The sequence below is a fragment of the Doryrhamphus excisus genome, chromosome 11 (genome assembly GCF_030265055.1).
Source record: "Doryrhamphus excisus isolate RoL2022-K1 chromosome 11, RoL_Dexc_1.0, whole genome shotgun sequence".
Taxonomy (NCBI): domain Eukaryota; kingdom Metazoa; phylum Chordata; class Actinopteri; order Syngnathiformes; family Syngnathidae; genus Doryrhamphus; species Doryrhamphus excisus.
The window spans coordinates 18067515-18093245 of NC_080476.1; the positions used below are offsets into that span (position 1 = coordinate 18067515).

General features: G+C 38.7%; 1 protein-coding gene across 6 annotated transcripts; it reads left to right on the forward strand.

Annotated features, from left to right (window-relative positions):
• The first annotated feature begins 59 nt into the window (after positions 1 to 59).
• On the forward strand, positions 60 to 6904 carry znf276 (zinc finger protein 276). Of its 6 annotated transcripts, none has more exons than XM_058087285.1 (11): positions 60 to 202; positions 2164 to 2352; positions 2431 to 2746; positions 2823 to 2869; positions 2947 to 3210; positions 3348 to 3483; positions 3541 to 3642; positions 3700 to 3775; positions 4855 to 4972; positions 5288 to 5387; positions 5511 to 6904. In XM_058087285.1, exons 2-11 carry the CDS (start codon positions 2202 to 2204, stop codon positions 5710 to 5712), a joined length of 1512 nt encoding a protein of 503 aa, XP_057943268.1. In that variant the 5' UTR covers positions 60 to 202; positions 2164 to 2201; the 3' UTR covers positions 5713 to 6904. The 6 variants fall into 6 exon arrangements, with proteins under 6 accessions (XP_057943268.1, XP_057943265.1, XP_057943266.1 ...); XM_058087282.1 differs by having other exon boundaries at positions 124 to 202; positions 2184 to 2352; XM_058087283.1 differs by lacking the exon at positions 60 to 202 and adding an exon at positions 969 to 1103.
• Positions 6905 to 25731: the final 18827 nt, after the last annotated feature.

Genomic DNA, 25731 nt, shown 5'->3' on the forward strand with positions numbered 1-25731 from the left:
CTACACACTATAACCTTTCTAGATCTTCCAGCATCTGCACCTATTCCAGCTGGATATCTCGTCAAAAACTACAGTGCATCCACCAACTTTGTGGGCTTTTAACATCCAGCCATGTGTTGGATCCCCGTTCCCATCCGGAAGTAGAGACTGGACAGTCCCAAGGTTCTCAAGAGAAGAGCTTACCTCAAGACGTCTCTCAATGGTAAGTAGCTTTAGCATTTTAGCATTGTTGTTTCTACAGCATGTATAACGTGTAATGTGTTTTGCGGGACTACCAGTGTGTAAAAAAAAAACTCATTTAGAGACACTAGTTGTGGTGGGAAAAGGCTATATTAGCAACCCCGCTTCCTCTATGCTAAAATGCTACACGGACTAGCGCTTTTGCTCCATGACTTCCCCAAAATAAAGGCATCTCTTTTGCTGGTAGAGAATCAGGAACTCCAACCACGTGATGATGGTGGCGTATTTAGAAATCAGAAACAAATGTGGCCTTACAGCTGCATCCATATAAGTATGTCTGCCCTCTGTGACATCACAAAGGGGACAGTCTTACCACGCCCTCTGAAACCAAGCTTTTTGAGCCACCCCAAACTTTTTTCAGTGCTCACTTCCAAATGTGCAAACGTCATTGATGTGAAATTTTGGCACGGTTTAACACCAGAATACGACATTTTAACTGCATTTATAGCTCAGAAAAAGCATTTAAAGGTCCTTTTTAAAGCCCAATTTAGCTAGCTTCTATGCATGGATTGTGGAATTGTAAACATATTAAAGCATTACATTTCTTCAATTGACTTCAAATTAGCTCATGGAATTGATCCAGCCATCCATTTTAAACCTTTTAAAGTCAAACTAAATATAAGATGGAAAAAAAACTAAAATAATCAGCCAAACAGAGGCACATATATGATTGAGGTACACAGGTCATAATACTCCGATCCAGTAGGTGGCGGTATGCATCTTTAACAGCGTCATTAAAGCTAACGAAGAAGAATGAAAAGGACTACTTCCGGGTGTCAATGTTTTCTACGAGCTACAGAATTGACACCGTGGCGTTCCTACGTGAAACAAATCACACTTTTGTAGTGCTGGGATTAACGTAGGTAAGTTTTGTTACCAGTTAGCGTTTATAACATTTGAAGATATAACATTGTAGTCGTAGTAGCATCATTCGGTTCGGCACAAGCTAATGGCGCTACTGGCTGTGCTAATAATAGCTTGGTGGGGTATGTTTACTTTTTTTTTTTTACGAGTTCTGTGTATAAATGTCAACAATGGCTGAGTGTCGGTCTCTTAATGTGTTGTTGTTTACGTATTAGCTTGTTAGCTTCCACGGTCACTGCTCCAGTGGTCCTTTTATAGTCTTCCTTCCAGTGTAAAAATAGCCATAATATGCATTTAGCACATTTGGACCTGAATGAGGTTTTTAAGTAGAGCTACAATATTCAAAACAAAGAAGTGTGACAAAACATTTGAAACATGTAAAACAAAATAAAGTGAAATAGTTTTTAAACTGATGAAAAGTTGAGGACCACAAGCTATGAAAGCCAAAATCTGCTCCAAATGGTGATTTTCTATCAGGCATTGATACGGTCAGCCCTCCTGATGGCTAAAGCTAAGAAGCTTTCTCTTCCTGAACGTGGTGTGATGGTGGATTATTATTATTATTTAACTATTATATTCAAAATATTCCAGTATTTAATGTACATATTGTCAAGAGGCTAAGGAAGTGTGCTGTCAAGTGGAGATGGAGTATTGTTGACTTTGGGAACGCTTGCTAGTGGTGGTATGCAGCTTCGCTAACTCTTTCTCCTAGCTACCAGGCTTCTTCTAGTCACTTCCAAATCATAAGATCATTACTATTATTTTATATACAAGATATTCCAGTATTTAATGTACATATATATTGAAGAGACTAAGGAAGTGTGCTGTCAAGTGGAGGAGTATTGTCGACTTTGGGAACACTGGCTCGTTCTCCTAGCTACCAGGCTTCTTCTAGCCGCATCTACATCATAAGATCATTATTATTATTATTATTATTATTTTACTATTATTTTATATACAAGATATTCCAGTGTTTAATGTACATATTGTGAAGAGACTAAGGAAGTGTGCTGTCAAGTGGAGATGGATGTATCGTCTAGTAAAGTACTTTTGCATCAGGATTCCATCTTCCACATCAGCAGCTGAAATCGAAAGCAATGAAGACCAGCAGAAGCCCCGGGTCATCCGAACGGGGTGTCGCGGAGGAGAGGAGAGCTTGTGGAAGAAGAAGACCTGACAAGAAGAACCCCGCAGATGCTCAGCCCTCGTGCACCAACATACGTTCACAAATCAAGTCCAGCGCCTCCGGTGAGTTGGCCATTCCTTAAGCTTTTTCCAGGATACTGGTTTCCAGTATGACGTAGTCGCTGTGACATGTCCTCCCAGTATCCGGCGGCCAGTCTCCTGCCACTTGCAGGCTGTGCCACGGAACCTTCTCTCCACGCAGCCTGCGGCATGCTTTCAACAAGTGGTCTCCGGATTCTGTGGACGTTCTCCGCGACGCTTCCTGCTCGCCGCCGTCCACTCTATTCCACGCCGACTTCCAGCGTCTGGTGGGGGTGCGCTTGGACCCTGATCCCAGATTGTCGGAGTTTGTTTGTAAGAAATGCCACAGCAAGTTCTACAAGTGCCACAACATCCTGATTGGATTCCTGCAGACGGTTAATGTCCCGCCTGTCGCAGAGGAACGCCCACAAAGCAGGTGAGAACCAATGAAATCTGCTGGAGATGGGCGGGTGAAGCTTCATGAAGCTGGTGTTGTCTTCTTCTGATTCCAGGCCTGGTCCAGTATCTCCAGAAGCTTCAGTAAAATACGGTCCCACATGTAAGAAGATGAAGAAGATCACCTGTTATTCGTTTTGCTTTGTGACTACCTTCTCAGACCTTTTCCTGTTCCTCCAGCATCACCTTCCTTATCCTCCGACCCCGCCTGCCTGCACAAGCTGGTGTCATGGGCCCACCACCACGGAGAGGCGTGTAGATCCTGCCCCGCCCTGAAGGAGGTGCTGGAGGGGAGGTGCTGGGGCTTTGTGAAAGCGGTGTGGTGCTGCGTCGATGGGCACAGCTACACCATGGACACGCCGTGCGGCCACGCTCCCGTCGGCGGAGGACCCGCCGTCACGCCACGGAGTCACGGATCAGCACCGGATGGCTGCGGCTCGGAAGGTTTGGAACTCGTTTAAGCGTATCTTTTAAAACGGAAACTTGAGGAAACATCTCTGCTAACTTCAAACCCCCCATCTTCTGGGGGCACCTTTTGGGACGTCTGATGGACACCACTTTGTCTCCGTTTACCTCTGCAGACCCAAACGAGACGCCCGCCCCCACTTTGGCGCCGCAGGTTGACAGTGACGTGTCCGACAGGTCCGAGGAGGAGTGTGAAGGGAGAGGGAAGAGCCAATCAGAGGATGACTTGTTTGAGACGTACTCAGACCAAAGGTGAGTGTAGAGATCATGAACGTCATGAACAGGAAGTCACCCACGTCTTCCTTCCAGAGCCGACAAGCCTCCGCAAATGTCAAATGTCTCATGGGAACCTAAAGTCAAAAAGAAACCCGGACCCAAACCTGGATGGAAGAAGAAACTGAAAGCCAAAGGGTAAGTCTCCTCAAATGGGAATTGATTTGAATCATTAACTGAGTCATGTCTACGCAGGGAGGAGCTACCCAACATCTACAAGTGTCTGTACGAGGGATGTTCTGCCGTCTACAGAGCTCCTGATGGGCTGAAGGTGAGAACCAAGACGACTTCTGGCTGGCTGCTATTCCGGCTTCACTCTAGTCCCGGCTTCAGTCTATTCCCGGCTTCACTCTGTCCGGGCTTCACTCTATGCGAGCTTCACTCTAGTCCCGGCTTCACTCTAGTCCCGGCTTCACTCTAGTCCCGGCTTCACTCTAGTCCCGGCTTCACTCTAGTCCCGGCTTCACTCTAGTCCCGGCTTCACTCTGTTCCCGGCTTCAGTCCATCTGGTCTCCACTCTATTCCCGGCTTCACTCTATCCCGGCTTCAGTCCATCTGGTCTCCACTCTATTCCTGGCTTCACTCTATTCCCGGCTTCAGTCCATCCGGGCTTCACTCTATTCCGGGCTTCACTCTATTCCGGGCTTCACTCTATTCCGGGCTTCACTCTATTCCGGGCTCCACTCGAGTCCCGGCTCCACTCGAGTCCCGGCTCCACTCGAGTCCCGGCTCCACTCGAGTCCCGGCTCCACTCTAGTCCCGGCTCCACCCTAGTCCCGGCTCCACCCTAGTCCCGGCTCCACCCTAGTCCCGGCTCCACTCTAGTCCCGGCTCCACTCTATTCCCGGCTTCACTCTATTCCCGGCTTCAGTCCATCTGGTCTCCACTCTAGTCCCGGCTTCACTCTATTCCCGGCTTCACTCTATCCCGGCTTCAGTCCATCTGGTCTCCACTCTATTCCCGGCTTCACTCTATTCCCGGCTCCACTCCAGTCCCGGCTTCAGTCCATCTGGTCTCCACTCTCGTCCCAGCTTCACTCTCGTCCCGGCTTCACTCTCGTCCCGGCTCCGCCCTATTCCCGGCTCCGCCCTATGCGGGCTCCACTCTGTCCCGGCGTCACCCCAAGTCACTCACACCTCTGTGATCCCTGGCTGTCCAGTGGGGAAGGTTTCCCGCAGGGCTACAATGTATCTGTGGTGTTGCCTGAGACTCCATATTTATCTCTAAAACTGAACTTTATGGTTTGTGTCAATACAAATGTGTAATGACTAATAATAATAATAATAATAATGATGATAATAATAATTATGATTATGATAGTATAATGGGCGTGTCATGTCTGTCCCGTAGAAGCACAGGAAGGAGCACCATGACAAGGTGAGAGAGCGACCCTGTCCTCACCCAGGATGCAACAAGGTGTTCACCATCGACCGTTACCTCCAGCGGCACATCAAGCTGATCCACACAGGTACTTTTACTGTACTCATGTATATTTTAATAATAATACTTTATAAACAAATACTTTACTTTACTGGTTTTTGCCGCTTTAAGTAGACATGATTAAAGACATTGTGGGCATGTTTCATTATGGGCCGTGATCCAAGATGGCGGTGTAAACAAACCACATGCTAACCAAAGCAATAATATGTCATGTTAACCGAGGCGCCGCTGTACTGTACACGGTATAGAACACCATCACCATTAGGGGGCGCCCACATTCAGCTTTGGAACAAATCGAATTCCAAGTACGGTCAACACGGAATGTTGTTTTTTTTTTCCCCAGAGGAGAGGAATTACATCTGTGACCAATGTGGACAAACCTTCAAACAAAGGAAACACCTTTCAGTTCACCAAATGAGGCATTCAGGAGCCAAACCGCTACAGTAAGTACTTCCTGTACTTACTCGTTCTCATGTACAAGTACTACTACCTGCTGTATGTATATATTATTATTACATAATACAGATAGCATACATGCAAGTGTCAACAAGTCATTTCCTCTGCAGGTGTGAAGTGTGCGGCTTCCAGTGTCGTCAGCGGGCGTCGCTCAAGTATCACATGACCAAGCACATGGCGGAGGCCGACCTGGAGTTTGCCTGCATGATGTGCAGCAAACGCTTCGAGAAAGCCCACAATCTCAACGTGCACATGTCCATGGTCCACCCGCTCACTCAAAGGCACGTGCACAAGGAGGGGCTACACCAGTAGCGGCCACGCCCCCCTTCTCCAATTGGCCCGCAAGCGGGGAGGCGGGGCCCGGGATAATTTTGGATAACTCATCCGCTAAGAAAATGGCCGCTACTTTTATACAAGATAATAAAACGGTGTGCCAACCAAATATGTTCAATACAGAGAGATTGATTCGTTCATTCCGTTCACAAAAAAAGACCTGTTCGTTCATGACTGACACACTACTAGTCATCACGTGTTGTTGTTCAGCTGTTGAGTCGGTGAACGAACGTGAACATGAGTGAACGGACTGACTCGACTCGAGATCACATGCTAACCACCTATTGATCAAAATGAACGATTCTTTTTACTAAATGAACCGGAATAATCTGGTTCACTGAAATGAACGGTTTTTTTTGCCCACCACTATGCCGTTGTTGTACTACACAGGACGGACACTAGATGGCACCATAAGTCAGTGAATGTTTGTTTCAACTAAATCATCTTTCTTTAAAAAAATAAAAATAAAAACAATTAGCGCAGTACTGAATCTTATGCATTACAACAACATAGCAGATAACAAAGCATTTTTATACCGCAAACGTAATACAAATCTGCAGCTTTGAATGTAATAATAATAATAATAAATTTACCACAAACCACAAACATAAATAATGAAATTTGCCTACTGCAAACATAATACTGAATTTCCTGCAAATGTAATAGTTATTATTATATGTATATTATTATGTATATTATAACAGGGCCACTGTCTAACGAGGGTACCGTCTAAACGGGGGTACCGTCTAAACGGGGGTACCGTCTAACGGTATCCCTTTTTCTCCTTTTGTTTTCGGGTCATCGGGACTGGGGTGAATTTTGGCATCTGTGTAATGAAAACATTTGCAGGGTGAGGTACCCAATTTATGGGCTATGTTTATGATCTGTGGGCTATGTTTATGGTCGAGATATATGGGCTATGTTTATGGGCTATGTCTATGGGCTATGTCTATGGTCTATGGGCTATGTTTATGGGCTATGTCTATGGGCTATGTCTATGGGCTATGTCTATGGGCTATGTCTATGGTCTATGGGCTATGGGCTGTGTTTATGGTCTATATCTATGGTCTATGTTTATGGTCTATGTTTATGGTCTATATCTATGGGCTATGTTTATGGTCTATATCTGTGTTCTATTTTTATGGTCTATATCTATGGTCTGTGGGCTATGTTTATGGTCTATGTTTATGGTCCATATCTATGGTCTATGTTTATGGTCCATATCCATGGGCTATGTTTATGGTCTATGTTTATGGTCTATATCTATGGCCTATGGGCTATGTTTATGGTCTATATCTATGGTCTATGTTTATGGTCTATATCTATGGTCTATGGGCTATGTTTATGGTCTATATCTATGGGCTATGTTTATGGTCTATATCTATGGTCTATGTTTATGGTCTATATCTATGGTCTATGTTTATGGTCTATATCTATGGTCTATGTTTATGGTCTATATCTATGGTCTATGTTTATGGTCTATATCTATGGTCTATGGGCTATGTTTATGGTCTATATCTATGGTCTATATCTATGGGCTATGTTTATGGTCTATATCTATGGTCCATATCTATGGTCTATGTTTATGGTCTATATCTATGGTCTATGTTTATGGTCTATATCTATGGTCTATGTTTATGGTCTATATCTATGGTCTATGGGCTATGTTTATGGTCTATATCTATGGTCTATATCTATGGGCTATGTTTATGGTCTATATCTATGGTCTATATCTATGGTCTATGGGCTATGTTTATGGTCCATATCTATGGTCTATGTTTATGGTCTATATCTATGGTCTATGGGCTATGTTTATGGTCTATATCTATGGTCTATATCTATGGGCTATGTTTATGGTCTATATCTATGGTCTATGGGCTATGTTTATGGTCCATATCTATGGTCTATGTTTATGGTCTATATCTATGGTCTATGTTTATGGTCTATATCTATGGTCTATGGGCTATGTTTATGGTCTATGTCTATGGTCTATGTTTATGGTCTATATCTATGGGCTATGGGCTATGTTTATGGTCTATATCTATGGGCTATGTTTATGGTCTATGTCTATGGGCTATGTTTATGGTCTATGTCTATGGGCTATGTTTATGGTCTATGTCTATGGTCTATGTCTATGGCAGGGGTGTATGTATAAAGTATGTGCAATTTTAACAACACTTTTACACAGTTAAACATATATTAAAGTGTGTTGTACATAAAACTGATCACAGAATTAGTAGCAATGTTCCAAAAACATTTATACCAGCCTTGTGGAACTTAAAAACACTGTTTTTCAACATCTGGAAAGCAATTTGAACAAATGAATAACTTTCACTGGTGAGCGAAAAACTGCAAAATCTGTTTCGAGTTCGCTAAAAACCTGAAATCTTTTCTCAAACTCCATCAACAGCCCTGAAATCTTCTCTTTGTACCGTTTCACGTCAGAATTAACGCTTGCTGCGCACATATCTTTTAAACAGGGAAAATGCGCCCCCTAGCGGATAATACAAGAACTACAATTTTTAAATTAAATTCATATTTTTTTTATACAATGCAGCTTTCTTCCCCGGGCCGTACCAAACCACCAGACGGGCCGGATCCGGCCCGCGGGCCGTATGTTTGACACCCCTGGTCTACGGTCTATGGTCCATTCCTGGAGAAACACCTTCAGCTCACTCTCCATGTTCTCACCTTCATGTTCCTCTGTCATAAAACATAATCAGCATGACTTCCCATTCAGTTCACCTTTTGGTACCCCAAATCACCCCAGCAGTTATCTCATGGCACTTTACACTTGAAGACCCCAAACGGAGACCGAGAACCACCTGAAACCTTGGACACCGTTACTTGGACGCTCGTTTCACCGCGGCACACAATTTTAAGTCAGGAAGTAGAAGACTTTTGTGTACTTTGTGTTGGTGCTGTACCCGTCAAGGTAAGTTTTTTTTCCATTTTAATGCGTAAGTAGTACTTAAGTAGTAAGAAGTACTTTTAAATCCAAGTTCTAAGACCCAAATAGTGCCTGAAAAGTCGACCACAACACCCACCTTCGACTAGCATTAGCTACCACTCCTCCAGCTTTCTTAGTTTCCCCTCTTTTCCTTAGTTCCTGGTTCATGCTCTTATTTTGTATTAACTTCCTGTATTGCTCTGTTCTGTTTTCAGTCGCTTTCCATTCTGTCACGTTCCGGCATGGCCGTGTAAGTGTATCGACTCCAGGATGGACCCAATTGCAGGTAAAAATGTTTATTTATTACCTATACAATGTAGCATAACGCATTAGCATGTCCAACATAAAAACAACAATGACCCAACAGCTAAAGGAACGCGCGCCTGAACTTTAATAGACATAACACATAATAGGAAACAGGTGCGGGAGATAAATGGCAAGCGACTGAAAACGGAACAGAGCAACACAGGAAGTTAATACAAAATAAAAGCATGAACCAGGAACTGTTACGTATAACAATTACATATAGATCCAGAGTCATATGTTGTACCAGTAATTGGACCGGATGTGTATATGTTATATTTGGGAGTACCTATTATTATTATTATTATTATTATTATTATTATTATTATTATTATTATTATTGTTAGCGTCCGTTTCTTTAAGTGAGTTCAAGTCAGTCATGTTGCAATTTCCCTGTTTCACCGCTAGATGTCAGCATAAGCCTTATAATGCGCAATTTTACATTTTTATTAGTTTTTTTGCGGAATATGATTATTATTTTTTTTTTAATTTCATTTTTCTTCTTTAATATGTTAACTCTTTGCCATCACTGAGTGGTTGAGTGGTTAGCATGTTGGCTACACAGTCAGGAGAGCAGGAAAACCTGGGTTCGATTTCCCGCTCGGGTGTTTGTGTGGAATTTGTACTATTTTTGTAAATTCATATTAATTCATTTTATACCAGACGGTGCTGGAGCCTATCCCAGCTGTCTTTTGGGGGGAGAGGCGGGGTCCACCCTGGACTGGTGGCCAGCCAATCACAGGGCACATATAGACAAAAGACAAACAACCATTCCCAATGAATGATTGTGTTATGGGAATCATTCCTCCCTCACATGCAATGTCGTTTTTTCCAAAGACATCCATGTCGGAATGTCGGTCGGATGGCTGACTCATCCTGTGGCCTGACCACAAACGAGTCGGTTTGTTTGTAAGCAGGTACTTAGCTCTGACTGTAAATGACTATCATGAGTGGCCTCGGGAAGCCAATCACGGTCCTCATTTAGCCTGCGACATTTTCCTTTTTCTTTGACATTTATTTTCAGCGACCATTTTCGCAACGTTTGAATGTGACATGTGACTGACTGGCGACTGTTGCGTTCCTCCTGAACGGGATACGCAGTAGATGGAATTATATTTTCATGTATTGTTTTATTTACATTTTTGCCAGGGCATTTTTTTTTTACATTTTATTTCTGCGATAATAAAAAAAAAAACACATACGGCTGTATGTTAAAAAACGACATTTAAAAAGATATATCTGTAGAAAAGGAGGAAAAAAAGGAGAAAAAAAACAAAATAAAAAAAAGGAAAAAAGAGGAAAAAAGGAATAAAAAGAAGAAAATAAAAAAGGAAAAAAAGGGGAAAAAGGAAAAAAAGAATAAAATATGGAAAAAAGAATAAAAGAATAAAATAAAGAAAAAAAGGAAAAAAAGAGAAAAAAGGGGAAACAAGGAAAAAAGAATAAAATAAAGAATAAGGACAAAAGAAAACGAGAAAAAAGGAGAAAAAAGAAAAAAAAGATACATTTGCGTTTAAAAAAAACACATACTGCTTTATGTTAAAAGCCAACATTTTAAAAAGATATATCTGTAGAAAAAACGGAGAAAAAAAGACAAAAGGAGAAAAAAGGAAAAAAGAAAATAAAGAAAAAAAGGAAAAAAAGAAGAACATAAAGAAAAAAAAGGAAAAAAAGAAGAAAATAAAGAAAAAAGGGAAAAAAGAGAAAAAAAGGGGAAACAAGGAAAAAAAGAATAAAATAAAGAAAATAAGGAAAAAGGAAAACGAGAAAAAAAGGAGAAAAAAAGAAAAAAAAAGAAAAAAAGATACATCTGCGTTTAAAAAAACACATACTGCTGTATGTTAAAAGCCGACATTTTAAAAAGATATATCTGTAGAAAAAAAGGAAAAAAAGGAGAAAAAAAGACAAAAGGAGAAAAAAGGAAAAAAGAAAATAAAGAAAAAAAGGAAAAAAAGAAGAAAATAGAGGAAAAAAAGAAGGAAATAAAGAAAAAAAAGGAAAAAGAAAAAAAGGAAAAAAAGAAAATAAAGAAAAAAAAGGAAAAAGAAAAAAAGGAAAAAAAGAAGAAAATAAAGAAAAAAAAGGAAAAAGAAAAAAAGGAAAAAAAGGAAAAAGAAAAAAGGAAAAAAAGAAAAAAAGGGAAAAAAAGAAAAAAAGGAGAAAAAAAAAAAAGACACATCTGCGTTTATCATCAACTCCTATAAAGTTGGGTTCGCACCTCAGACTGTTTTTACGGGAATTAAAAAATCCAAAGAAATTCTGCTGAATAGATGCAGATTCTGGAAGATCTAGAAAGCTTTCTGTGCTAGTTCTTGTCTGTAGCTGCTCTATAGGAGTCCAAAAACTCAATACAAAGGGCCCGAAAAACTAGCATAATAGTTCCCCTTTAAAGGTGACATTTCTAATATTGGAGATAAACAGTAAACAGTATCAAGGTACTACAGGATGATCACGCTAATTGTGAACGCTTCCATCTGTTTCAGCTAAAAATAGACCGTCGTCGAGAACAAAATCGTCTTTTTTTTGGATCTCATCTTCTGATCTGACAATCGGCATCTCGACAATGAGGAGAAAATGAGAGGAGCAGAAGCCACGGACAGAAATATCCTTCCACAAATCATCGCCTCCTCTCCTCGAAAGGTCGATTCCCATGTTGCACTCGCACGTTTTCCAAAGCAGGAATCTGTACTGAAAGCATGTCTGGCGGCCTTGTTGTGAAGTCATAAACAATAAACATTAAATACACTGTAGGACCTCTAGGGGGTTCTAAGTTGAGGTTCTAAACCACAACAAGAAATGGGAGGAGAAATCAAAACATTTTTGATTAAGCAATTTTTTGCAAACAAGCATGAGATTGACATAAGTCGCTCCGGAGTATAAGTCACACAAGGCCAAAAATACATAATTAGGTAGAAAAAAATATACATAAGTCGCTCTGGAGTATAAGTCGCACAAGGCAAAAAATACATAATTAGGTAGAAAAAAACATACATAAGTCACACAAGGCCAAAAATACATAATTAGGTTGAAAAAAACATACATAAGTCGCACAAGGCCAAAAATACATAATTAGGTCGAAAAAAACATACATAAGTCACACAAGGCCAAAAATACATAATTAGGTTGAAAAAAAACATACATAAGTCGCTCTGGAGTATAAGTCGCTCAAGGCCAAAAATACATAATTAGGTAGAAAAAAACATACATAAGTCACACAAGGCCAAAAATACATAATTAGGTAGAAAAAACATACATAAGTCACACAGGGCCAAAAATACATAATTAGGTAGAAAAAACATACATAAGTCACACAAGGCAAAAAATACATAATTAGGTAGAAAAACATACATAAGTCACACAAGGCCAAAAATACATAATTAGGTAGAAAAAAATATACATAAGTCGCTCCGGAGTATAAGTCACACAAGGCCAAAAATACATAATTAGGTAGAAAAAAATATACATAAGTCGCTCTGGAGTATAAGTCGCACAAGGCAAAAAATACATAATTAGGTAGAAAAAAACATACATAAGTCACACAAGGCCAAAAATACATAATTAGGTAGAAAAAACATACATAAGTCACACAGGGCCAAAAATACATAATTAGGTAGAAAAAACATACATAAGTCACACAAGGCAAAAAATACATAATTAGGTAGAAAAACATACATAAGTCACACAAGGCCAAAAATACATAATTAGGTAGAAAAAAATATACATAAGTCGCTCTGGAGTATAAGTCGCACAAGGCAAAAAATACATAATTAGGTAGAAAAAACATACATAAGTCACACAAGGCCAAAAATACATAATTAGGTTGAAAAAAAACATACATAAGTCGCACAAGGCCAAAAATACATAATTAGGTCGAAAAAAACATACATAAGTCGCACAAGGCCAAAAATACATAATTAGGTAGAAAAAACATACATAAGTCGCACAAGGCAAAAAATACATATTTAGGTAGAAAAAAACATACATAAGTCGCACAAGGCCAAAAATACATAATTAGGTAGAAAAAAACATACATAAGTCACACAAGGCCAAAAATACATAATTAGGTTGAAAAAAAACATACATAAGTCGCTCTGGAGTATAAGTCGCACAAGGCCAAAAATACATAATTAGGTAGAAAAAAACATACATAAGTCACACAAGGCCAAAAATACATAATTAGGTAGAAAAAAAATACATAAGTCACACTGGAGTATAAGTCGCACAAGGCCAAAAATACATAATTAGGTCGAAAAAAACATACATAAGTCGCACAAGGCCAAAAATACATAATTAGGTAAAAAAAAAACATACATAAGTCGCACCGGAGTATACGTCGCACAAGGCCAAAAATACATAATTAGATAGAAAAAAAACATACATAAGTCGCACAAGACCAAAAATACATAATTAGGTACCTTCAGGATCTTGGAATTTTGGAGTTTTTGTAGTTTGACTGAGTTTAACACCAACAGCAATTGCGCTAGCGGCCTTGCCTGTGCAGCTTGACAATACGACCGTGTTCAAAGAGAGAAAGGTTTTTGCCTTTGCCATCAAGGGATCACAACGGTATGAACACCTGACAGAAAATGGCGCCGAATCCAAATGTAAACATTACTATTTCACTTTAACTTTTACTCCAAAAAGTATTTCTCATCACTCCCGTATTTTCGTTTTGCATTTTGAAGCTCTACTCAGAACCTCATTAATATTAATATCCCAGAATGCAATATGTAAATGACATTTTTCAACCGGTCTTCAAACCTGCAACCTGTATTTTCCAGCCATAACAATATGCTGCTGTTGTTGCCTTGCCTTTCCAGCCATTATGTAAATATCATGCAAACTACTGGCAGCTTCTCCAATCCAAGGAATTCTCCAAGGAGGTCAAACTTCCAAGCTTTTATGCAAATGAGCCAATAAACACCCACTTACTTCCTCACTTCTTCTTGCTAATGCTAATGCTAATGCTTTATTTGGACCAGATGAAGAATTTCATTGACATTTTGACGCTTTTATTATGATTATGATCATCACACGGGCCCATAAGTTCTTCTATGGAGGTTCTAGATGATGGAGCTTATTCGGGAAAAAATACATAATTAGGTAGAAAAAAAACATACATAAGTCGCACCAGAGTATAAAGTCGCACAAGGTCTAAAATACATAATTAGATAGAAAAAAACATACATAAGTCGCTCCGGACTATAAGTCACATAAGGCCAAAAATGCATCATTTGGTAGAAAAAAACATACATAAGTCGCACAAGGCCAAAAATGCATAATTAGGTAGAAAAAAAACATACATAAGTCGGACCAGGGTATAAAGTTGCACATCGTCTAAAATACATAATTAGGTAGAAAAAAACATACATAAGTTGCTCCGGACTATAAGTCACATAAGGCCAAAAATGCATAATCAGGTAGAAAAAAAACATACATAAGTCGCTCCGGAGTACAAGTTGCACAAGGCCAAAAATGCATAATCAGGTAGAAAAAAACATACATAAGTCGTTCCGGAGTATAAGTCGCACAAGGCCAAAAATGCATAATTAGGTAGAAAAAAATATACATAAGTCACACTGGAGTATAAGTCGCACAAGGCCAAAAATACATAATTGGGTAGAAAAAAAACATACATAAGTCGCTCCGGAGTATAAGTCACACAAGGCCAAAAATGCATAATTAGGTAGAAAAAAAACATACATAAGTCGCACAAGGCCAAAAATGCATAATTAGGTAGAAAAAAAACATACATAAGTCGGACCAGGGTATAAAGTTGCACATGGTCTAAAATACATAATTAGGTAGAAAAAAACATACATAAGTTGCTCCGGACTATAAGTCACATAAGGCCAAAAATGCATAATCAGGTAGAAAAAAAACATACATAAGTCGCTCCGGAGTACAAGTTGCACAAGGCCAAAAATGCATAATCAGGTAGAAAAAAACATACATAAGTCGCTCCGGAGTATAAGTCGCACAAGGCCAAAAATGCATAATTGGGTAGAAAAAAAACATACTGTACATAAGTCGCTCCGGAGTATAAGTCACACAAGGCCAAAAATGCATAATTAGGTAGAAAAAAAACATACATAAGTCGCACAAGGCCAAAAATACATAAATACCCTCAGGATCTTGGAATTTTGGAATTTTAAATGACTGTCTTACTAAGTTTAACCCCAACAGCAATTGCGCTAGAGGCCTTGCCTATGCAATACCTGCCTATGCTACATCTGACAGAAAATGGCGCCGAATCCAAATGTAAACATTACTATTTCACTTTAACTTTTACTCCAAAAAGTATTTCTCATCACTCCCGTATTTTCGTTTTGCATTTTGAAGCTCTACTCAGAACCTCATTAATATTAATATCCCAGAATGCAATATGTAAATGACATTTTTCAACCGGTCTTCAAACCTGCAACCTGTATTTTCCAGCCATACTCAATGCCGACTGAAGATAAAGGCGCTAAGAATCCGTCCGAGTCTGGCACGGAGATCTAAATAAAGATGATCTAAGCAGCAGCTGTGACATTAAGCAAAGGGCAGGAAGCTATTCTTGGATGCTAACGCCAAAATGTAGAAATGTCACCGGGAGTGAAGACGGATGCGACGTCTCGAAAATTACGTTTACATGTCCACCTAATGAGCTCCATCATCTAGAACCTCCATAGAAGAACCTATGGGCCCGTGTGATGATCATAATCATAATAAAAGCGTCAAAATGTCAATGAAATTCTTCATCTGGTCCAAATCAAGCATTAGCATTAGCATTAGCATGAAGAAGTGAGGAAGTAAGTGGGTGTTTATTGGCTCATTTGCATAAAAGCTTGGAAGTTTGACCTCCTTGGAGAATTCCTTGGATTGGAGAAGCTGACAGTAGTTTGCATGCCTTAGAGGGCCAGCCTTAAAGGGCCAGCCTTAGAGGGCCAGCCTTAGAGGGCCAGCCTTAGAGGGCCAGCCTTAAAGGGCCAGCCTTAGAGGGCCAGCCTTAGAGGGCCAGCCTTAGAGGGCCAGCCTTAGAGGGCCAGCCTTAAAGGGCCAGCCTTAGAGGGCCAGCCTTAGAGGACCAGGCTTAGAGGGCCAGCCTTAAAGGGCCAGCCTTAAAGGGCCAGCCAGAGCTAGCCTTAAAGGGGCCAGCCTTAAAGGGGCCAGCCTTAAAGGGGCCAGCCTTAAAGGGGCCAGCCTTAAAGGGGCCAGCCTTAGAGGGCCATAAAGGGCCAGCGTGAGAGGGCCAGCCTTAAAGGGGCCAGCCTTAAAGGGGCCAACCTTAAAGGGGCCAGCCTTAAAGGGGCCAGCCTTAGAGGGCCAGCCTTAGAGGGCCAGCCTTAGAGGGCCAGCCTTAAAGGGCCAGCCTTAGAGGGCCAGCCTTAAAGGGCCAGCCTTAAAGGGCCAGCCTTAGAGGACCAGGCTTAGAGGGCCAGCCTTAAAGGGCCAGCCAGAGCCAGCCTTAAAGGGGCCAGCCTTAAAGGGGCCAGCCTTAAAGGGGCCAGCCTTAAAGGGGCCAGCCTTAAAGGGGCCAGCCTTAGAGGGCCATAAAGGACCAGCGTTAGAGGGCCAGCCTTAAAGGGCCAACCTTAAAGGGCCAGCCTTAAAGGGCCAGCCTTAATGGGCCAGCCTTAATGGGCCAGCCTTAATGGGCCAGCCTTAAAGGGCCAGCCTTAAAGGGCCAGCCTTAAAGGGCCATAAAGGGCCATAAAGGGCCAGCCTTAGAGGGCCAGCCAGAGCTAGCCTTAAAGGGCCAGCCTTAGAGGGCCAGACAGAGCCAGCCTTAAAGCTCCAGCCTTAAAGGGCCAGCCTTTTTTAAATATGTTTTTTTTTAAAACATTATTAGAGCCCTCTAGACAAGAGATAACACCCCTATAGTCACATTATTTACATTATAGTCAGAGAAAATAAGCCTTTTAGGTCGCAATAGCGGAGCAGAATGGTTCAGAGTTGAGTGTTAATTGTAGCGTGAGTAATTATTATGTTATTATTCATGGAAACTCGCTTTGTGTCCTCCCCGGTTCGCGTGTTTTTCGGTTAATGTCGAAAAAAATTCACGCCACAATTTTATATGTCGGTTCGGATTCAATCACTGCTTAGCGTACGTTTGTGTTGTTAATAAATGACCAACATACTTGCTTGTTAGCATTCTATTAGCCATCAAAACAAAATGGCAACAGGCGTTGCCATGGCGTCGAGGATGATATAAAATGTCCATGCATCAGATTCCAATTGAGTGCATCCCATAATAAGTTCCCAGTTCCACATGTCCAAAAGGAGTAGGAAGAAGCAAAGCTTATTAAATCCTACCCCTCCATCTGGTACTTTTACAATCAGTAACTGTTACATTTGTTCACTTCCTGCTTTCATAATATAATTTTTCAAAAAAATTTTGTTTGTTTATTTAAAAAAAAAAAGTTTTTTTTGGCCTTAAGGGTTCTTGGATGTTAAATTGTCAGTCATGGTGTAAATCGAACTGTGGGCACATAAACACTCAACTACTTTGTTAGGAATTATGAGTAATTATATTTATTATTTAATCATTAACTATTTGGATGATCTGCAAACTTTGTTTGTTTTGGCATCTACAGTATTCGCCTATGTCAGTGTTCACTTTCCAAAACCAAGTCCTAACTGCGGACCAGGTGGCAGGACTTCCCACCAGACCACCGTGTCCAGTGTCTGATCGTGCTTCCAAATGTTCCAGGCTGTAAAATCCTCACCGGTTTACTAGAATTCCCAGGACATCATAAATAACTGTCGGGTCAGTCACCCAAAACTTGTGTGTTAATACAACATCAACAGAAATGACCCTTCAAATGAACATCTGGCGGCCATATTGGGATGACCGACTGGTTAGCGCTAAGCGCTAATGCACGACAAGTAGGACTTGAGGTAGGTGTTAGCAGATAGGCTACACCTGGGGTGGCCGTGAGAACCAAAATATTCTTTTTATGTGACAAAGCGAGCAAGACAGTTCTAGGGGCCGTGTCTGGGGATGTCGTTACAAGTAAAATAAAAGTAAAAAAATAATAAAAATAAAAATTAATAAAAATTAATAAAAATAATAAAGAAAAAAATAAAATAATAAATAAAAATAATAAAATTAAAAAATAAAATTACAAAATAATAAAATAAATCGCATTAGTTTGGAATCAAAATGTCATTTTATGATGAAATTGTTTTACAACCTGGACTCCTGGCATCCATGCATAGGATCATGCATAGGATTGTGCATAGGATTGTGCATAGGATCGTGCATAAGACCGTGCCTAAGACCGTGCATAAGACCGTGCTTAGGATCATGCATAGGATCATGCATAAGATCATGCATTTAAAATTGTTTTACAACCTGGACTCCTAGCATCCATGCATAAGATCATGCGTAAGATCATGCATAGGATCATGCATACGATCATGCATAGGATCATGCATAGGATCATGCATAGGATCATGCATAAGATCGTGCATAGGATCATGCATAGGATCATGCATTTAAAATAGTTTTACAACCTGGACTCCTAGCATCCATGCATAGGATCGTGCATAGGATCGTGCATAGGATCGTGCCTAAGACCGTGCCTAAGACCGTGCTTAGGATCATGCATAAGATCATGCATACGATCATGCATTTAAAATTGTTTTACAACCTGGACTCCTAGCATCCATGCATAGGATCATGCGTAAGATCATGCGTAAGATCATGCATAGGATCATGCATAGGATCATGCATAAGGTCATGCATAAGGTCATGCTTAAGATCGTGCATAGGATCGTGCATAGGATCATGCATTTAAAATTGTTTTACAACCTGGACTCCTAGCATCCATGCATAAGATCATGCATAAGATCATGCATAAGGTCATGCTTAAGATCATGCATAAGATCGTGCATACGATCATGCATAGGATCATGCATAGGATCATGCATTTAAAATAGTTTTACAACCTGGACTCCTAGCATCCATGCATAGGATCGTGCATAGGATCGTGCATAAGACCGTGCTTAGGATCATGCATAGGATCATGCATAAGATCATGCATACGATCATGCATTTAAAATTGTTTTACAACCTGGACTCCTAGCATCCATGCATAAGATCATGCGTAAGATCATGCGTAGGATCATGCATAGGATCATGCATAGGATCATGCATAGGGTCATGCATAAGGTCGTGCATAAGATCGTGCTTAAGATCGTGCGTAGGATCGTGCATAGGATCATGCATTTAAAATTGTTTTACAACCTGGACTCCTAGCATCCATGCATAAGATCATGCATAAGGTCATGCTTAAGATCATGCATAAGATCGTGCATAGGATCATGCATAGGATCATGCATAGGATCATGCATTTAAAATAGTTTTACAACCTGGACTCCTAGCATCCATGCATAGGATCGTGCATAGGATCGTGCCTAAGACCGTGCATAAGACCGTGCTTAGGATCATGCATAGGATCATGCATAAGATCATGCATACGATCATGCATTTAAAATTGTTTTACAACCTGGACTCCTAGCATCCATGCATAAGATCATGCGTAGGATCATGCATAGGATCATGCATAGGGTCGTGCATAAGATCGTGCATAAGATCGTGCTTAAGATCGTGCTTAAGATCGTGCGTAGGATCGTGCATAGGATCATGCATTTAAAATTGTTTTACAACCTGGACTCCTAGCATCCATGCATAAGATCATGCATACGATCATGCATAAGACCATGCCATGCCCGATATACTGTAGAAATTGAAATGTAAGCTTGTGTACAAGTAGTAGTACTGCAATGCATCTATCGTGGGTCTCCCAGTATTTTTCCATGAGCCATATGTAAGTCTTGCGCAATTCTGATTGTGCTATGTGAGTGTATGTTTCCATAAGGCTCCTATGTGAAGTTATTAAATTTTATATCTAAGACCCAATACCAACAGCTAGAAACAGATCTATTAATAGCACAAAACATGCCTTTTTATATATTTTGATGTTCGTAGCATATCTTGCATATCCCGACTATGTTTACATCGTTAACTGTGATGTCGATACCGCCACATAACCTTTACGTCGCACGGCGTTAACGTCGACTTGATATTTAGCGCCGAGGCCGCCGTTCCATGCAGCGCAGCAACGGAACGAGTAAACCATGCAATGTGTTGTTTGTTGGCGTGTCTTCTCGTGTAAATTTCCCGTCATTAGCGTAGCATAAACAGACATGTCTGCCGCCTCCACGTTTGACTCATGTGAAGCAGTCTGGAGCCAAAATGTATTGTTATGATTCATGAACGGGAAGATAATCCCAGGACAAATTAGCCAGACATTGGAGGGTTTTATAGCGAGTAAACAAAAAGACTATTTGGGTGTAAACAAGTAGTGTCATGGTGTTCATGTTGTGCTTACATAAATAAAAAATGAATTAAAATTAAAATTAAAATTAAAATTAAAATTAAAATTAAAATTAAAATTAAAATTAAAATTAAAATTAAAATTAAAATTAAAATTAAAATTAAAATTAAAATTAAAATTAAAATTAAAATTAAAATTAGGAAAGCAGCAAGTAAAAAAAATAAAAATAAAATATAATAAAAAAAATAAAAATAAAAATAAATTAGGAAAGCAGGAAGTGAACAAATGTAACAGTTAGTGATTGTAAAAGTACCAGATGGAGGGGTAGGATTTAATAAGCTTTGCTTCTTCCTACTCCTTTTGGACATTACCATTACTTTTATGGACAGAATGCAGCCAAGGCGTTGGGGGGGGGGGTGGTTTGGTGGCTGCCGGATTGGGTCTCTTGCTTGAAGCCGCTGGGTTCAAAGGTCCAAAAAATTTAATTTAATTTAATTTAATTTAATTTAATTTAATCAAAACAAAACAAAACAAAACAAAACAAAACAAAACAAAACAAAACAAAACAAAACAAAACAAAACAAAACAAAACAAAACAAAACAAAACAAAACAAAACAAAACAAAACAAAACTTAAACTATATTAGGAAAACAGAAAGTGGAAAAAAAATAAAATTTTAATAATAATAATAATTTAAATTTTAGCGTCCCTGTTAGTGTAAACGTTTGTCACTTTGCCTTTGCGGTCGTCTTCTTTATTTAATGTTGTATTTAATTTAGGTACAGGACAAAAAATTTTTAAATTAAAATAAAAAAAAAACCTTAAACTATGTCAGGAAAGCAGGAAGTGAACAAATTTAGCAGCTACTGATTGTAAAAGTACTAGTACTTGCTTGCGGCCGCAAAGGTCCTAAAATCAAATCAAATCAAATCAAATCAAATAAAATAAAATCAAATCAAATCAAATCAAATAAAATCAAATCAAATCAAATCAAATCAAATCAAATCAAATCAAATAAATTCAAATAAATTCAAATAAATTCAAATAAATTCAAATAAATTCAAATAAAATAAAATAAATTCAAGTAAAATAAAATAAATTCAAGTAAAATAAAATAAATTCAAGTAAAATAAAATAAATTCAAATAAAATAAATTCAAATAAAATAAAATGACATTACATAAAAAAATTACATTAAATAACATTACATTACATTAAATCACATTAAATTACATTACATAAAATGGAATAAAATAGAATAAAATTAAATTACATTTATTATTTATTAAATATTATGAAAGCAGGAAGTGAACAAATGTAACAGTTAGTGATTATAAAAGTACCAGATGAAGGGGTAGGATTTAATAAACTTTGCTTCTTCCTACTCCTTTCGGACATGTGGAACTGTGAACTTATTATGGGATGCACAAAAGAAAGGTTAGACTCATCTTTTTTTGGTTCTAATCAACAGTAGAAAAAAGTTTGGTAACTTTCTATGAAGTTCTATTGTATAATATATTATGAGCACGTTTATAATGCATTATAAAACTGTTATAAACGTTCATAATCGTGTATGGCAACTTGTAACAAGGTTTATAAGTGGTGGATATTTATAAGGTCATTATTAATAATGTTTTATACTTTCATGGTAAAGTGACAGCAGTGTTTTATGGAAGAATCTGAAGTCCTGGGTGGTCGGGCCGGGCCCCACGGGTGACGGCCCGGGACCCGGATAAGCAGAGGAAAATTGTCGGACGTATATTTACACGTAAAAATACGTCATTGGGAACGAAATGAGTCAAGGGTTTTGTACGTGTTGTTTGATTGTGGGGCCGACCCGGACCAAAAACTCCAGTCCATAGTCCAGATTGTAGTCCTTCAAGGTTCTGCTTGGTTGGTGGGTACCAGAGTTGGAATGACGTGGGAATAAAACCCAACTAGCAACATTCCTGATAGCGTTCCTGTTGCTTTATCAATTGTGTTGGATTGTTCTGGACTTAATCTGGACTGAGTAATCCTTTTGGGATTTTCCATCAAAAACCATATCGGACCTGTCAGGGGCCTTAGCAGACTAGTCTCGGGTTTAGTGTCCTCCCGCGTTGAAGCGTTGAATATAGAATAACATCGTGTGTCGTTTGTTGTGGACCCAGCTACCGCGGGGAGATAAGCTATGGGGGTGGATGTCAAACCAGACTAGGCGAACCGCACTGATATGAGACCTGCGACTCCCCCCACAGTCAAGCCCCCGGTGTCCCCTTTCTGTTATTAGAGGGTTTTTTGTAAGCAAATGTCCACAGTGGTTAACAGCAGACTTTTTACCCTTTTCTGACATCAGGGTGTAATAAAGACTTTGGCGGGGACCCTGACTGGGGTGTCCACCTTGTGGATTTGCATGATGGATGCAGCCGGTGGTGGAGTGGGACAGGTCGCCTGCTCTAATGGGTCTCGCAGGAACCTAATCAGCAAGTCTCTCTCGACTTTGAGCATAAATAACGTGGCTGCTCTACGGGGGTTCATGCAAGAAAGACGGATTTGTGGAAGATGATCAGATTCATCAAAAACGAGGAGTATTAAAGGAGGATTACATTAAAAAAATAAAAATAAAATAAAATAAAATAAAATAAAATAAACTTTTCTTGGGTCTCTTGCCACTGGGTTCAAAGGTCCAGAACTCAACTCAACTCATCAAAACTAAACTCAACTCATCAAAACTGAACTCAGCTAAACTCAACTAAACTCAACTAAACTCAACTAAACTCAACTAAACTCACTCAACTAAACTCAACTAAACTCAACTAAACTCAACTAAACTCAACTAAACTCAACTAAACTCAACTCATCAAAACTAAAATCAACTAAACTCAACTAATCTCATCAAAACTAAACTCAACTAATCTCAACTAATCTCAACTAAACTCAACTAAACTCAACTAAACTCAACTAAACTCAACTAATCTCATCAAAACTAAACTCAACTAATCTCAACTAATCTCAACTAAACTCAACTAAACTCAACTAAACTCAACTAAACTCAACTAAACTCAACTAAACTCAACTCATCAAAACTAAACTCAACTAAAATCAACTAAACTCAACTAAACTCAACTAAACTCAACTCATCAAAACTAAAATCAACTAAACTCAACTAAAATCAACTAAAATCAACTCATCAAAACTAAACTCAACTAAAATCAACTAAACTCAACTAAAATCAACTAAAATCAACTAAACTCAACTAAAATCAACTCATCAAAACTAAACTCAACTAAACTCACTCAACTAAACTCAACTAAACTCAACTAAACTCAACTAAACTCAACTAAACTCAACTAAACTCAACTCATCAAAACTAAAATCAACTAAACTCAACTAATCTCATCAAAACTAAACTCAACTAATCTCAACTAATCTCAACTAAACTCAACTAAACTCAACTAAACTCAACTAATCTCATCAAAACTAAACTCAACTAATCTCAACTAATCTCAACTAAACTCAACTAAACTCAACTCATCAAAACTAAACTCAACTAAAATCAACTAAACTCAACTAAACTCAACTCATCAAAACTAAAATCAACTAAACTCAACTAAACTCAACTAAAATCAACTAAAATCAACTCATCAAAACTAAACTCAACTAAAATCAACTAAACTCAACTAAACTCAACTAAAATCAACTAAACTCAACTAAAATCAACTCATCAAAACTAAACTCAACTCGTCAAAACCAAACTAAAACGAGGAGACAAAGTCCTGCGATTGTGTGGGGCGGAGTTCCATAAGTTGGACAGTTAAAAAAATACCAAGGGCTTCACTGCAGTTGCAAGTTTTATGTCCTGGCGTGGGGGCACGTCGTAAAAGTGACAGAATGTATAAATATCGCAATAAAACGTAGCATTTCAAACAAGTGGCATAAAATAGTAGGAACAGGAAGAATCTGGTACCCAATGAAATCTATTAATGGCGTGTCAAAATCATTCTGTTAGCAAAGGTGGAAATAGCCAGCTTCCTCAGGAGTAATAAAATAAGAAACTCTCATGAGTTGGGAAACTCTGTCAAATAAATGACGGCATTATGACGATTAAATTAAATTAAATTAAATTAAATTAAAAATAAAATATCCAATAATCCAATCCAATCCAATTCAATGTAGGATTGGGTCTCTTGCTTGAGGCCGCTGGGTTCAAAGGTACTAAACTAAACTAATTTAGTTTAGTTTAAACTAAACTAAACTAATTTAGTTTAGTTTAGTTTAGTTTAAACTAAACTAAACTTTTAAATTTAAATTTAAGTGTGAGAACTAAATTTAATTTAATTTAATTTAACTAAATTTAATTTAATTTAATTTAATTTAACTAAATTTAATTTAGAAAATTTAACTTAATTTAATTTAGAAAATTTAAAAAATTTAATTTAATTAAATGTAATTAAATTTAAAAAATTAAACTATATTAGGAAAGCAGGTAGTGAACAAATGTAACAGTTACTGATGTAAAAGTACCAGATGGAGGGGTAGGATTTAATAAGCTTTGCTTCTTCTTACTCCTTTTGGACATGTGGTTTCTACTTTTTTTTGTTAGATAATTTTCAGGAAAATATCAGTTCCTAACTAAAAAAAAGGGCAAAAACCAGCGTTTTGAAGCTAAACTTCAATCATATCTTTCACTTTGACACAATATTTTTTTGCTTTTGTGACAGCTCAAATATCTAGAAATCTAAACCAACATAAAAAAGTGTTGATTTATATAAAATAACAATTTATGGTAAGAGTGGCCTTTGAGCTTCCAAACACTGAGCAGGTACGAAAACCTTAGTTTGAACTTTGAGTGCATCGAAAAACACTAAGAGTTATTATTATTATTTTTTTAAAAGACTTTTTAAACGTCTATATGTTTCATTTTTCAAGACATTCATGTATCAACACTTGAGATGGTTGACGTTGAAGGGTTGCTGTTGACGCCATGTTGTCAATGACTACTTAGTCTTGATTTATCGTAAGAACTTCAATCCAAACGTCAATTGCTAACATCTGTTGGAAAAAGATGCTTTTTTTTTTTGGTCTAAAGACCACGAAGACTTCGATTTAAAATGAGTTCCTCATGCACAGACAGTACGTATCGTATTAAAAGTCAAATGGACGTCACAAGACGCATAAGCCAAAAAATGCGTCATGAAGAGGAAGAAAACATGTGACATGTGACACTAGGCTATGCGGTAAATCGCATTTATCGGTTTTTATCAATGAGCCATCATCAGAGCGAGCTTTAAATTGGTAATGGTTTTATTTCATTTGAACATGCATCAGATTACAATTGAATGCATCCCATAATAAGTTCCCAGTTCCACATGTCCAAAAGGAGTAGGAAGAAGCAAAGCTTATTAAATCCTACCCCTCCATCTGGTACTTTTACAATCAG

Excerpts from the sequence above, each read along its gene's own strand:
- znf276 (XM_058087282.1), top strand. Across the intron at positions 3,776-4,854 it reads GAGCTCCTGATGGGCTGAAG|AAGCACAGGAAGGAGCACCA; the intron begins GTGAGAACCAAG and ends TCTGTCCCGTAG. Across the intron at positions 4,973-5,287 it reads CATCAAGCTGATCCACACAG|AGGAGAGGAATTACATCTGT; the intron begins GTACTTTTACTG and ends TTTTTTCCCCAG.